General features: G+C 42.6%; 2 protein-coding genes across 16 annotated transcripts in view; one reads left to right on the top strand and one right to left on the bottom strand.

Annotated features, from left to right (window-relative positions):
• The window catches only part of CDH18 (cadherin 18), a 1055536-nt gene that overhangs the window by 660868 nt on the left and 379982 nt on the right, over nucleotides 1-14686 (bottom strand). The window lies entirely within an intron of this gene.
• The window catches only part of LOC106731726 (uncharacterized), a 136594-nt gene that overhangs the window by 109791 nt on the left and 12117 nt on the right, over nucleotides 1-14686 (top strand). For 6 of the 13 annotated variants that reach the window (XR_012901782.1, XM_075921439.1, XM_075921435.1 and 3 more), the window contains one exon: nucleotides 94-171. The exons of the other annotated variants lie outside the window; for them this stretch is intronic. Coding sequence is in view for 5 of the 6 variants with exons in the window: in XM_075921439.1 (XP_075777554.1) it covers nucleotides 94-171 (78 nt within the window). In the remaining variant the exon portion in view is untranslated. The remainder of the gene's footprint in view (nucleotides 1-93; nucleotides 172-14686) is intronic. 13 annotated transcript variants of the gene reach the window in all.

Genomic DNA, 14686 nt, shown 5'->3' with positions numbered 1-14686 from the left:
AAACTTAAAATATAAGGCTCCATGAAGATAAAAACCAAAAATCTGAGCAGATGAAATCCATCCATTAATGCAGAGTCACACTTCTCACCACAGATCTTCTACACCTGCTATTTTTGGACATCTGGATTCACCTAAATATAGATCCTGTGCCTTCTACCTTGGCCTATAAAGGTTAGTGTGGGGACTATTTCGTGTCCTCCAACCCCCCCCCCCCCCCAGTTTTTGTGTGGAATTAAGCAGTGGCTCTCAGTACTGACAATGAAACAAAATACAGGACTATGTAGCACTTTAAAGACTAAAAAGATGGTTTATTAGACGATGAGCTTTCGTGGGCCAGACCCACTTCCTCAGATCAAATAGTGGAAGAAAATAGTCACAACCATATATACCAAAGGATACAATTAAAAAAACGAACACATATGAAAAGGACAAATCACATTGTAGAACAGAAGGGGGATGGGGGGGGGAAGGTAAATGTCTGTGAGCTAATGGTATTAGAGGTGATAATTGGGGAAGATGTCTTTGTAATGGGTTAGCATCTTTGTTGAGACCGACTCGTAGAGTGTCGAATTTTAGCATGAATGACAGTTCAGAGGATTCCCTTTCAAGTGCAGATTTAAAAGGCTTCTGAAGCAGGATGCAGGTAATTAAGTCGTTGAGACAGTGTCCTTTCTGGTTGAAATGGCAAGAAACTGTTTTTTCTTTGTGATCCTGTCTAATATCTGTTTTGTGGGCATTGATCCTTTGGCGAAGTGTCTGAGACGTTTGTCCAATGTACAAAGCAGTACTGACAATGAATTTCTCCAAGTACACTGATGCTCTGAGACCTCAGTGAATAAAACAAGTAAAGACAAAATTACAAATATTACATAGCTGTTTTCAAGAATATGCTATGCAGTATTGTTGTGGCCATGCTGGCCACAGGATATTAATGAGACAAAATGGGTGAGGTAATATTTATTCAACCAGGTGACCCAAAGAAGAGCTCAGTGAAACTTGAAAGCTTGTCTCTTTTACTAACAAAAGCTGCTCCAATAAAAGATATTACCTCACCAAACATGTCTCTCTGTTTTCAACACAGCAGTTAAAAAAGCTAAGGAACAGATTAAATGGAAAGAACAAGAAAAAAGTCCGTCTCAGGGATGAAGTCAATCCCTTTTTCAAGCTCTTTGTTTCACTGTAAGTCCTTGCAGCTACACCAGTTAAGTTTTGATTCAGCAATCTGATTGCACCATGTAATAATGAAAAATCAAATGCAAAAATTAGTTTTAGTAATGTAGATTAAAAACAAAGGAAACCCAAACCCATAACCAACCATTATTTATATAATGAAAAGCTTTAGGTATTGTTTGGAAGAATAGTAAGATGAAAAACCCCAAAGGAATTGTGAAACAGAAATACTAAATTGGTTTTCCTGGAATGTTTTCAGAAGAAGATTTTCATCTCTTCATTTTGCTGATAAAGAAAGGTTAGAAATGACTATTGCTTCACAGCCATGGTTTGGAAACAAAGCAATTTGAGACTTGGAACTCAGTGATTTTTCTTCCTATCACAAATGATCTATAAGTTTCATTACTCTATGATCTTTGATTCCTCAGGCAAAAGTTCTGTTGTATAAAATAAGCCTCTTGGAAAATGAAATAAACAGAGCTACCTGCAGAATTCCAAATAATAAAAAAATCCGTTTATCTACTTAACCCTGTTCTGCCTATACAGGCAGTCCCCGACTTACGCGGATCCGACTTATGTCGGATCCGCACTTACAAATGGGGCTTTCTCGCCCTGGAGGTCGAGGTAGCGGATTGCTACCTGCGAGCTCCGGGGCGAGAAAGCCCCGTTCGTAAGCTGCTCTGGTGCCCCTGGTCTGCTGGAGACCGTCTCCAGCAGACCAGGGGCACCGGGCGGGTTCCCGCGCTTCTGAGGCTTTGCCAGAGCAAAGCCTCAGAAGCGCGGGGAACCGCCGCTGCTGCCGCTTCAGTCCCAGTGCCTGTGGTCTGCTGGGGACCGTCCCCAGCAGACCACAGGCACTGGGACTGAAGCCGCAGCTGCGGGGGGTCCCGCGCCTCTGAGACTTTGCCAGAGCAAAGCCTCAGAGGCGTGGCACCCCGCTGCCGCTGCGGCTCTGCTCCCGGTGTCCCTGGTCTGCTGGGGGGGGGGAGCGCGGCTAGTGTGCCCCCCCCAGCAGACCAGGCTTTTGTTTTGGACCCTGGAGCAGAGCAGCTGGGGAGCTGCCGATTGGTCCTGCAGCGCCGCTCTGGGCACTACTGGACCAACCCGGCAGCACCCCAGCTGCTCTGCCCCAGGTCCTGATTCAGCCGCTGCTGGTCAGTTTCAGCAGTGGCTGAATCAGGACGCCTGGGGCAGAGCAGCTGGGGTGCTGCTGGGTTGGTCCAGTAGCGCTGAGGAGCGGTGCTACTGGAGCAACCCAGCAGCACCCCAGCTGCTCTGCCCCAGGCGTCCCCAAGTCAGCCGCTGCTGAAACTGAACAGCGCTGACTACAGGAAGCCCGAGGCAGAGTTGCTCTGCCCCAGGCTTCCTGGAATCAGCGCTGATCAGTTTCAGCAGCAGCTGACTTGGGGAAGCTTGGGGTTCTTAAGTTGAATCTGTATGTAAGTCAGAACTGGCGGTCAGTTTCAGCAGCGGCTGAATCTGGATGCCAGTTCCGACTTACATACAGATTCAACTTAAGAACAAACCTACAGTCCCTATCTTGTACGTAACCCGGGGACTGCCTGTACTAGTCACTAGCCTCTGTCAACAGGCCAGTAGGTGTTATGTTCAATTGATTTGTAATTAAGAACAAGCACTTTTCTTTCTTCCCTCTTTTTACATTTGTCAGCGCAATGAACAACGTCAAACAACTCCAACGCTTGTCATTGCCAGCATGGATCATTTCCTTTTTCAGTGGATATCATGATGAAATTTGGTTTAGTTTTAATGTGATCCTTGCTTGCCCCCTTAATACTCGTGCCATTGTGATTTCTTGCAGGTGAACAGGGACACAAGATCTGTCCTGATGTCCTAACTTAATAAATCCTAAAAGGAAAAAAGTCTTCATATAAAAAAAATATTGCAAAATAAAGGCCTCCGTTTTTTCCTGGAAACTTTTTGAGGACCTGTTCTCCTAAGTAAAAAGATCATCTTTTAGATGGCTAAAAGATTTTGAACTCTTAATGCTGTGAAAGAAAAACTGTTTAAAATCACTGTATTTTAATTCACAAAGAACAGATTTCATAAGTCACTGGCATAGTAAGCAAATAAGGTAATTTGATATTTCTTTCAAATATGGATCTTATTGATCTCAGTGGAGAAATAAAACAACTGACTGGATTTATTATCAATCTATATATATGGAAGTGTGGCAAACCAAGTCAAAACAATAGCAGCAAAGGGAAAACGCACTTGTTGCTCAACTGTTTGTATTGATTTTATAGCTATTGTCAGGAACACTGATCAAATTAGCAGGAGATCCCACTTTTAAGTATCGTCCTGAGGCAGGATGAAGAAAAATCCATGCAATCGGTACACTAAAAAAAGTTCCTTTGTATTTATGACATAATAAAAGATCCAGAAATATTCCCAATTTCTATCAGAACTTGTAATAAATGTAGGAAAATTTTAAAATATGCCCACTGTACAAATACTACAGGGGCATAAATTAGAGAAGGATTAAAAACTATATTAACAATTATGACCACATATGTGGCATAATTAGACATTTTCAGGTCAAAAGAACAATCCATTTTTGGTAGCACTGTACTTTGCCAGAGCAAATTACTTTCAATTCTTTTCCATTCAGAGAAGGTTAAAAATCTAAACAATTTTTCACACAAAAAAAGTAAGTTTTCTTCTACAGATTTAGATTAGGTATTTTTAGTTTGCTTGAAAACTGCAATCAAAATTTTGTTTTAAAAGTTTTGGATTTACAATGTTTAAAATATAAAATATTTGTAAAGTATTTCCCCTATTTATCCTCATTTCTTCTCTTTTTCCTCCAGTTTTTCAATTTTGCCTTTCCTTTTTTTTTTCAGTTAACCACTGAAAATGGTGAGAAGGGAAAAGAAAAAAGGAGAAATAACACACTTTTAAAAAAATTTCTAATTTGAAAAAATTGAAAACTTTAAAATATTACTTTTTTCACCCTGAAAAACATGCCATTTTTGAAGAAAGGACAATGTTTGACAAAAAATAGTTGTGTTTGAACATTTTTATGAGCTCTATTTGTGATTATCTAAGACTTTCTTAAAAATTTAAAATTACTTGTGTTAGTAAACTTCCAACTTAAAGGGAAATCGGTTATTATACAAATTAGTCACAATGGGTGTGTCTACACTGCACCATTGTTTCAAAATAACAATGCGAGCATCTATACAGCAATTTCGTTATTTTGAAATAATTTTGACATAACAGATGGCTTATTTAGAAATCTGTAAAACTCATTCCATGAGGAATAACACCCATTTTGAAATAACTATTTTGGAACAGGGCATGTGTAGACACGGCAGCTGGAGTTATTTTGAAATAAGGGGCCTCCAGGAAATCCCACAGGTGCCCTGCTGGCCACTTCATTCACTCTACTCAGGACTCTATAGTTCCTCTTCTCCTGCAGACCTTAAAGCTGCAGCCACAGTAGAAAGGGCTTGTGGCGGGAAGCTGACCCTCACAGCCTCCAGCCACACTGCTGCTGCCCCAGCCAGTCCTAGGGCCATCATGAGTGACCCACAAGCTCCCCAAGAGCCCTCCACCACTCCCAGGGAGCATTCTGATGGCTCCTAGAAGCCTGCCAGGAGCTGCAAGAGACATGTGATATCCTGGTATGGAGTAGAGATCCTGGCCCTCATTGACATTTGGGATGAGGAAGAAAACTTCCTGGATCTTTGCACCAGATGGTGCAACATTCACATCTATGGCTGCATGTCCAATAGCCTGACCACCAAGGGCCACATCCAGCCCCAGGAGCAGGTCTGGATGAAAGTAAAAGAACTATGACAGGGCGAGGGAGCGCAGCTCCTGTTCCATGACAGAAAGCCATTCCTGCCTGTTACCAGGACCTGTACTGCCTCCTGGGGATGGGGAGCCAGCACCTTCCCCATCTCTGATGGTAAACTTAGGGCTGGAGACTCTCATTGTCGCAACCCTGCCTGTGTCATGTACCTAAGATCTCTCACCTGATGTGTCACTGGGGTCCTTATGAGAAACTCTGCCTCAGGGCCTCCCAGATGTGCATCCCTGCCTGATGGGCCTACCGGATGGCAGCTGTGAGCAGCTGTTCAAAGGCCCTGCTGACCTGGCCTGCCTCTGCCCTCCACCCAGGGAGGAATGTCTCCCATTTCCGCTCACATATGTTGTGGAGCATGCAGCCACCACCTGGGGGATGTTCCTCTCCCCTACACCCAACCAGGTGAGGAGGCATCTGAACCTCACCTGGAGATGCCCAAAAGCATCCTCTACTACCATGCAGGCCCAGCCAAGCCAGGCATTGAAGCGTTCCTTGCTGGGGTCAAGGTGTTTGGTGTAAGGCTTCATGAGCCAGGGCATAAGAGGGTAGATTGCATCTGCCACAATGCTGGCTTCCAGCTTCTGGAATACTCTAGAGTTTTGGAATATGCAGATGTCGTGCACCTTCCCTGACCATCTGAGGTAGATGTTGGTGAACTGTCCATGGTGGTTGATGAGGGCTTTCAGAACCATGGAGAAGTAGCCCTTGTGGTTTATGTAGACAGATGCCTGGTGGTTGGGAACAAAGAGGGGGATATGGGTGCTGTTGATATCCACCCCCATAGTTGGGAAAGCCTATGTTGGAAAAACTGGCAATGATGGGGTTCATGTCATCAAGGTTGATGACCCTCACCACCTGTAGGAGACAAACAGAGAATCACAGGGGTGTCAGCCCTTGGGATGTCCCCAAACCCACTCCTTCTCCCCTGTGCATACACCAGGAGTCACCCCCTATGTAGCCCATCCCCTAGTAGGGCTAGAGAACTGCCTGGGGAACTGCCTGGGGAAAGGGGCTTCCTCCACCAACTCCACCCCCCCCCCAAAATCCCTGTTTCCCTAGGGTTCTACATTCTACTACTTCAGCCCCCCTCCTGAGACTGTAGCCCAAGAGCTCCAAACCTGCATGTGAGGGCCCCAACCGTCAACTTCCCCAGGCTGAACTGGTTGCCGACAGATCGGTAGCTACCCAGCGTGATGAGCTTTCACTCAGTGATGGTGACCCACTTTTCCAGGGGGGTGGTGGGTCACATGTGTGTGTTTTGTCACATGAGGGCAGGGCTGAGCAAGGCACACAGCTTCAGAAAGGTTTCCTTCCATATGTGAAAATTTAGGAGCCACTGCTGGTCGTCCCATCACTCCATAACAAGCCGGTCCCACCAGTCAGAACTGATGTCCAGCTGCCAGAGCGGCAGTGCATGGTGGGGTGTAGCTGGAAGGTCTGCGCTCCCAGACAGATGGTGAGGGGCTCCTCGATGAGCTGGGGGTTGCATTCCTGCAAGGCCAGGAGGGCAGCCTGAAGAAACTGGTGCAGAAATTGCACCACAACAGCTAGGGGTTATGTGCCCAGAGGCAGCTCTGGCTCCATGGCTGGCAAGCTGTGGTGTTCACAAGAAGAACCACAGCAATCAGTGCAAAGGCTTTGCTATCCCTCAAGAAGTAGGCAAGCAGGAGAAGAACCTGAGAAATGGCTTTACAGAAGGGTCCCTTTAAGCATGAGTCTCAGAAAGCCTCAAGCAGCCGCTCCCAGAAGTAACTGCTGACCTGATGCCTTGCCTGAAGTGGTTCTGGGTGGCCTTAAATGCAATTCAGCTTCCAATCAGGGTGGACACTTTATTTTGAAACAGCTAAGTGCTATTTCGATGCACTCTTTGTGTATAGACACACTCTTTCGGGAAAAAAATCCAAAATTGCTTATTTTGAAATAAGTGTGCAGTGTAGACAAACTACGAGATTCTAGTCATAAAATTTACTGAGGGGCAGAAAATCTCTCAAACTAAGATTAAGTTTTCTTGGTTTAAGTCAGAGAAAAATACAATATATTTTAAAAAAATAAATAATGCATAAACCAGGTCTAGTCAGTCAAATATTTCCTTCAATATGTAAACTTTTTCCTATAGTTGCACATCTGGCCTCATTCCATGCATGGGCTATCAAAGAAAGAAATGTGAATAGTGTTTGTACAAATTCTATACCCTGCTTATGTTTATACACAGCATATTTTTTACGTAGCCACAATAGTCTGTAGAGAGATTTGAATTCTTAAGATGACCGTACAGACAGTACAATAGATAGCAGCAAAACAAAACACAATCCTACAAAGACTTGTGAACATGCTAAATATTGATTTCAGTGGGATATCTTAGAAAGTTAGGAGATCAGAACCAAGAGGTTAAGAATCAAGGACAGAATTTTTAAGAGTATTACTTGTATTTATATGATGAGAGCAAATATGCTGGAGAAGTAAAGGGAGAAAACCTGGCTCCACTGAAGTCAGTTGCAGTTTTGTCATTAACTGAAAAAGTCCAGAATTTCACCAAAGATCTTTGGTGTGAATCTGGAATAGCTCATATAAATTCAATTAAGTTATTTTTGGATTAATTCTGGTGTTGCTGAAAGTAACATATGCTCCAGTAACTCTTCTAGGAACGTGATATCTTCAGAGTCGTTAACAAGGGCATTTTAGCAAATACGATAAACAAGCATTCTTGTGCCCCTTACTATTTTTTCCTTCATTGCTTTCTCCATTGTTCTGCCCTTGAGGCTTTTTTGCCCTAGAGAGCTGCTCCTGCTCCTGCTCCTGCTCCTGCTCCTGGTTATGGCCTGGGTATCTAATTGGTGTTTCTCATCATCATAAGTATTTTTTCCTTTTCAGTTATAATATATTTTCAGCACACAATGAAAAAAAATAGTAACCTGTGAGAAGCACAATATGGCAATGATACTGCTTCCAACATTCTAATTTGCAAAAATATGAAATCATTCTTGCTGCCTTTCCTAAACTTCACTTTAGGTCCACTCAGGCTTGTTATCGTAGCTGTGAATTCATTGTTCTCTGACTTCAGTACAATCAAAACTGCTATTACAATTAACTCTGAGGGATGATGCCAATATCACAAAATTCTTTTAAAGGTGTATATTCCATTTTTTAGACTACAGTTATTTGAGACTGTGAATGAAGTGCTTGAAGCCTCAGTCAACTAAACAGTCTGTGCTCTATCCTTGCTAATTATACTGATTAGCACAAATTGATAGATATCTCACATATCTGAACAAAGTTAATGCAATGCATATATGTAAAGAATATTAATGCTGTCACCTAGTGAAGTTCATTTTTGACACTCTGGCTACGTCTAGACTGGCATGATTTTCCGCAAATGCTTTTAACGGAAAACTTTTTGCGGAAAAACGTCCATGCCAATCTAGACGCGCTTTTCCGCAAAAAAGCCCTGATCGCCATTTTCGCGATTGGGGCTTTTTTGCTCAAAACAAATCTCAGCTGTCTACACTGGCCCTTTTGCGCAAAAGCTTTGCACAAAAGGACTTTTGCATATTAGAGAGAAGCTCCCTGCTTTCCCACTTTTGGATTATATTTTAGTGCTTCAGTAAAAAGGATGAAATAGAGTAAATTCTTGTCAGAGAAGGATTTTCCCCCATAACTGCAATCTATTGTAGTTTATGGGTACATCTAGACTACATGCCTCTGTCACCTGGGATGAGGTATACCTGGGTGGTCGACAAATGCCTTTGATGTCGACACCCGCGCGTCCAGACTATTGCGCTGAGCCGACAAACAGCTGATCAGCTGTTTGTCGGCTCAGCGCGGCAGCCATGTAAATTTAAATGAAGCGGCGATTATTTAAATCGCCGCTTCATTTTCCTATGTCTGGTAGCCTCATCTACATGCCTCTGGCGACAGAGGCATGTAGTCTAGACGTACCCTATATTAGACTGTGAAAAACATAGCCATCTTCACTTTTTATTAAGTTTTCTTGTTATCTGGATTCCTGGGGCTCTGCTAATTTGTTTAAATGTAAATTGAATTTTTCTGTATCAACAAAATTTAGGAACCCATGTATGTTAAATACTGTAGAGGTCAAGAAAATGTTAAAACCAGATAACTGCTTAAATCCATAATTAGGACTTAAATTCAAGTGGCTTCATTTCTGACCCAAAGGGTCAAAATCTGCCTATCTCTTACCTAGGTCCACATTGTGGATGCAATAAGTTTCTCCCACTTTATTAAAAAATGCTGCCTGCCCAGTGTTAGACAGCTCTGCATTGCCTCCAGCCTAGAACTGGTCTAACCACAAAATCAAGCTTTCTGGTTGTATGAAAATGCTCAGAACGTATAAGCTGGACAAAGAGAGTGTGATATGTTTTTTGCCAAGTCATCCTTGCTGTATCATAAATAAATAAATAAATATACATATGTACACACACACACACAAATAAATAGATAAACATCACACACTACTTTTCTTTCAGAATTACTACATTGAGACAATCATTCCTATTGTTTCATATTTACAGTGTGCTTTTGGATCAAAGTAGGAGTGTGCTAGAACTCTCAGCTGAATTTGTCTCTTAAGCCCATGATAACAGAAAAGAGACAGAGGTCTTAAATGTTTGATATTGCATACACTATCTTATCTATGGTCATCTTAGTGCTCTCATCTCTTTGAAGCAACGAGACTCCCCCCCCACACACACACATATTCAAACTGATCTTGTAAATAACTTTCAACACTTTTATGAGACTGCAAGATGAATGATGCACACTTTACCGTCTCTCAACACTTAAGCAGACAGACACAGTTAAGATAACAATCTCTTGTTTAACATACACAATATGCCCAGTATTTAGACGACACCACTCTAGATTGATATATATTAATGCACACAAAATATCCATATAAGTGCACATATACAGAGCAATTGTTCTCTTCCTGTTGTCACCTGTGTTTTGTTTATCTTGATGCTGGAGATCTTTCATTCCCACTTCCCACTTTTAAATAGTATGATATTCGTATCTGTGTATGCAGGAGGCAGCTTTGTAACAAGTACAGTAATTCATGTTTGTCTTCTGCCCATCTAATATGCATTTTGTAAATCCTTTGTGTAAAAAACAGGATGCACGAGGGTTAATGTATGTCTGTTTAATTTAATTTTCATTAAATTGAAAAGTGAACTATTAAAATCTCAGAAGTACTACATAACAATAATACATGTAGTTGTATCCCATTTCATTTGGATCTATTCAGAATCTATAAAGTGTCATTAAATCCATATGGTCTCTTGTTTCTAGGCATGCAGTATCTTGGGAGTATCATGTAGTAGCAGATGAGATTCAAAATGTATGTGGCAAACCCAATAGCCAATCAGTAATGTTCTGTTATTCTCCATGTGCTGAAGTTATCTATTCTCCTAGAGTGTTGGGAAGACATTATTTACATTTTCTGAATATCTGTCTAAGAAGAATCACTGACTGACTCCTTAGAAAATCTTGTCAAGTTCTGCTTGTCTGGGTGCATGAAGGATTTGATAGAGTGCCTTAAAGGTGATGGAGTTTTGAATATGTAAAATTGGTGTGTGGAAATTAAGAACCTCAAGACACCACAAAAGATGTGGTGAATTCCTGAGTGAGGAGGATGGGAACCTATAGTTTACATCTTATTTATATTCCATTTCATTTTCATGCATCACTTGCTTCCATATAAAAGGAAAATTTTCCTTGTAAAGGGATAACCAAGATAAGACAAATTTATAAGCTGTATCAATGGTTGCTGATTTTTAATGGGTTAAATTGCTTATGTTGATGTTAGTAGTAGTTGTACTCAGTCATGTACGATACAGAAGAACTGATATTTCACATTTTTATTGTGGAAACAGGTGTTTTTTATATATTTTGTGTTGTAAAATCAAGAGAGAATATTACACATCATTTAATGGGATGTTAAAAAAACACTTTAGGCAAGAAACATATTTTGAAATTTCTATACTGGGCTTGCATATGCAAGATCACAAGATGCACATATTGTGATTAAGGCATTGGCCTGGGACACTGGACACTCTCCATGTGACTTCAGGTACGCCAGCTAATTGCTTTGTGCTTTAGTATCCGTATCTAAAATGGGTAAAATAATGCTTGCTTTGTCTATTTAGACTGTAAACCTTTCTGTGCAGACACCGTCTCATGCCATTTCTCTATATGGCACAATGACCTATCTGGGTTGCAGCTCTCCCATAATAAATATTGATACATGATAAATATAAGCACTCTTAGCCTTTATAGGCTCTCTAAGCAAGTCTGAAGTAATGATGGGTGAGAATGATATGCTTCAGAGATCTAATTCAGTTTTCAGATGTATTTTGGAAGCTTGTGCAGAAATCATCCTTCTTTGGTTTTGAAATCAGGGTGTAAATCTAATGGAAACAGACAATTTTCTGGACAATTTACATTGGTTATGAAACCACACATGCAAGAATACCCTGGGTTTTAATATCAAAGTGCCAGACAGGGTCAATTTGACCTAAAGGAGTAAAAACCATGACTGACAATCCTGTGTGATAACTAATTGTTAGTTTTCTCTTCTTCAAAGATTCCAACCATTCATATGTGACATAGTGGCACGCAGTCTACTTTTATAATCCTCTGTTCGCTCTTTGCTGTATTGTGTTATATGTAATCCCTGATGACTCACTGCAGATGTGTATTGGGCCCTGACACCTGAAGGCCAGACTTAGGAGGTCACAACTCCTGCCTGGGAAGTGAGATGAAGGAGAGGTGGAGTTGAGTTGAAGCTGGGAAGTAGGGCTTGGGGTCAGGCTCAGCTGGGCTTGGAGAAGGAAAGGGGTTTGGGGAGCAGGAAAAGGGGGAAAAGGGCCTAGGTCCCCTTCTCCCTGAGAGGAACAATGCTGTCTGCTCTTGGTATCTGCGTTAACATCAATCCTGGTATGATGGGCTGGACTAGGCCCCAACACCCCCTACAGGAGGCTAGCAGCCTTGCCATACCACATCCCAGCAGGAGGAGCAAAGAAGAGGTCCTCCAAGCACTATAGAGTGACTGTCTCTGCGGCAGCCAATCAGGACCCAGCAGAGGTGTATAAAAGAAGCTGCAAAGCTAGGGCTTGGCAGTTCCCTTCGGGAGCTCAACCCAGCCAGGTCTATACCCTGACTCAGTGGTCCCCAACGCAGTGCCTGCGGGTGCCATGGCGCCCGCCGGGGCATTTATGTGTGCCCGCCTAGTCAGGGTCATGACACAGGATGGCCGGGGGGAGGACGGGCTGCAAGCGCTGCGGGGCTGAACTTGTGCCATGACGGGGCATGGGGAAGCACCAGCAGCAGAAGAACATGCTGGGGAATGTGGAGGGGAAGCCACGGGAGCAGGGAGGCCAGTCCAGAGTGGCAAAATGGCCACAGTTGGGGGGTCTGGCGCAGGCGCACTTGGCATGGGGTCGGCCGGCTGGGCGACGCAGCGAGATGACATCACCCACCGGTGTGGCGCCCGCCGCACAAAAAGGTTGGGGACCACTGCCCTGACTGGTAGATCAGCATTATGGCTAGCTCCCAGTGTGAGCTGAGCCTACATCTGGGTAAAACCCAGACCCAGTGGCGAAAGACCAGCCACAAGCAGAGACGTACTAGAACCATGGACATGGCTAGTCAGGCCTTGTTTCCAGGACTTTGAAGGCAACCGGACAACCAAGCAAGGATCCTGCACAGCGCCACTTGGCTGCAGCAGGGTGCTCACCAGCGGGACCCATTACACCTATGCTATGCCGTGTCCCTAATAAAACCTTCTGTTGTACCTGCCAGCTGAAAGAGACATCTGGCTGCGGATGGGGGTGCACGGTTGGAGACTCCCCGACATGCCGTGACAGCAGGTTTCTCCTTCACAGTTCTAGTGGTTTTAGTGTGAATTAGATCAGGAGTAAAAAGCTATTCAAATCTTTGGTCTCTTAGTTAAGATGGCCTATAACATTATTAATTAATGTTTGGGTAGATTGAGTAGTTTTAAAAAGGTGAATATCTGTCCATGAAGAAACTGAAGAATAGTAGCTCATTTCATATAGGATGACGAATAATCTTTCGATAGTAACAACAATCTTTAATATATGTAGGCACTACGTAGGGAAAATCTATGATATAAGAATTGCAATACTGGAAAAGTGCTATGTTTTGTACAGTTCAATATCCTTGCTCTCCTTTTGGGCTAACACTGGATACTTCAGAGGACCTTAAAAAAAACAGAATTCATCTAACTGTGAACAACTCTACCACAGGCTGACATTTATTTTGTATCCTACCTAGTGATTTGTTTATACCTTGACGAATGCAAACTAATAATATTTATAATTTTAATTCTACCTAGTGCATGTGAAGATATTATTCTTATACATATAACTATTTTGAAGCTTGCTAACCTATTACTATCTGTGGCAAAGACTTCATAGGTTAATTGCAGGTTGCCTCAAGAAGTACTAGTTTTTCTCTGTTTGAAATGTGATGCTTTTTAATTTTTTCAAGTGCTTTTGGTTCTTATAGTAAACCACATTGGAACAGAAAGCTCCCAACTAGGGAGCTTTGCAAACAGCAAACAGGGAGTTTTGACAGGGAGTTTGGAAGGGTGGTGGGAAGGGGCCAAAGTACACTTGCCATTCTCTAAAACCTTTAAACTAATCAAAACTTCCCAATTGACCAGGAGAACCATATGTTGACTTGCCTGCCTGGTGCAAAGATTGCAGATCTCTCAAGGCATCTAGATAGACTTATGTATAGTGCTGGGGAGGAGCTGGTGGTCATGCTACATGTAGGTACTAATGACATAGGGAAGGGTAGGAGAGATGTCCTGGAGGCCAAATTTAGGATGCTAGGAAAGAGACTGAAATCCAGGACCCCTATGGTGGCATTCTCAGAAATACTTCCAGTTCCATGCACAGGGCCGGGTAGGCAGGCAGAGCTTCAGAGTCTCAATGCGTGGATGAGATGATGGTGTAGGGAGGAGGGGTTTAGTTTTATAAGGAACTGGGGACATTTTGGGATAAGGGGAGCGTATACAGGAAGGATGGGCTCCACCTAAACCAAAGTAGATCCAAACTACTGGCACTTAACATTAAAAAGGTCACACAGCAGTTTTAAAACTAAGAGATGGGGGAAAGCACATTGGTGCAGAGGAGTACGTGGATCAGACAGAGACCTCTCTTAGAGGAGAGTCTATTGATGGAGATTCTCTTGGTTTTAGTCAGGGGGAGATGATGGAAGAGGATAGAGCATGGGGCAGATCCGATGAAAATCATTCACATAAAAAATAATCTGACACATCAGAAAAGGGCAGACAAATAAACAGTGACAAGTTTCTAAAGTGCTTGTACACAAATGCTAGAAATCTAAATAATAAGATGGGTGAACTAGAACACCTTACGTTAAATGAGGATATTGATATAATAGGCATCACAGAAAACTGGTGGAGTGAGGACAATCAATGGGACACAATCGTTCTGGGGGTACAAAATATATCAGGAGAACAGAATAGGTTGTGCAGGTGGGGGAGTGGCACTATATGTGAAAGAAAATTTAGAACCAAATGAAGTAAAAATCTTAAATGAAACAACATGTTCCATAGAATCTCTATGGATAGTAATTCCATGCTCTAATAAGAATATAACAGTAGGGAGCTATTATCGACCA

Source organism: Pelodiscus sinensis, chromosome 2 (assembly GCF_049634645.1).
Source record: "Pelodiscus sinensis isolate JC-2024 chromosome 2, ASM4963464v1, whole genome shotgun sequence".
Classification (NCBI taxonomy): domain Eukaryota; kingdom Metazoa; phylum Chordata; order Testudines; family Trionychidae; genus Pelodiscus; species Pelodiscus sinensis.
Note: the sequence above shows the minus strand (reverse complement) of the source record. Positions and strands in the feature narration are given on the sequence as shown.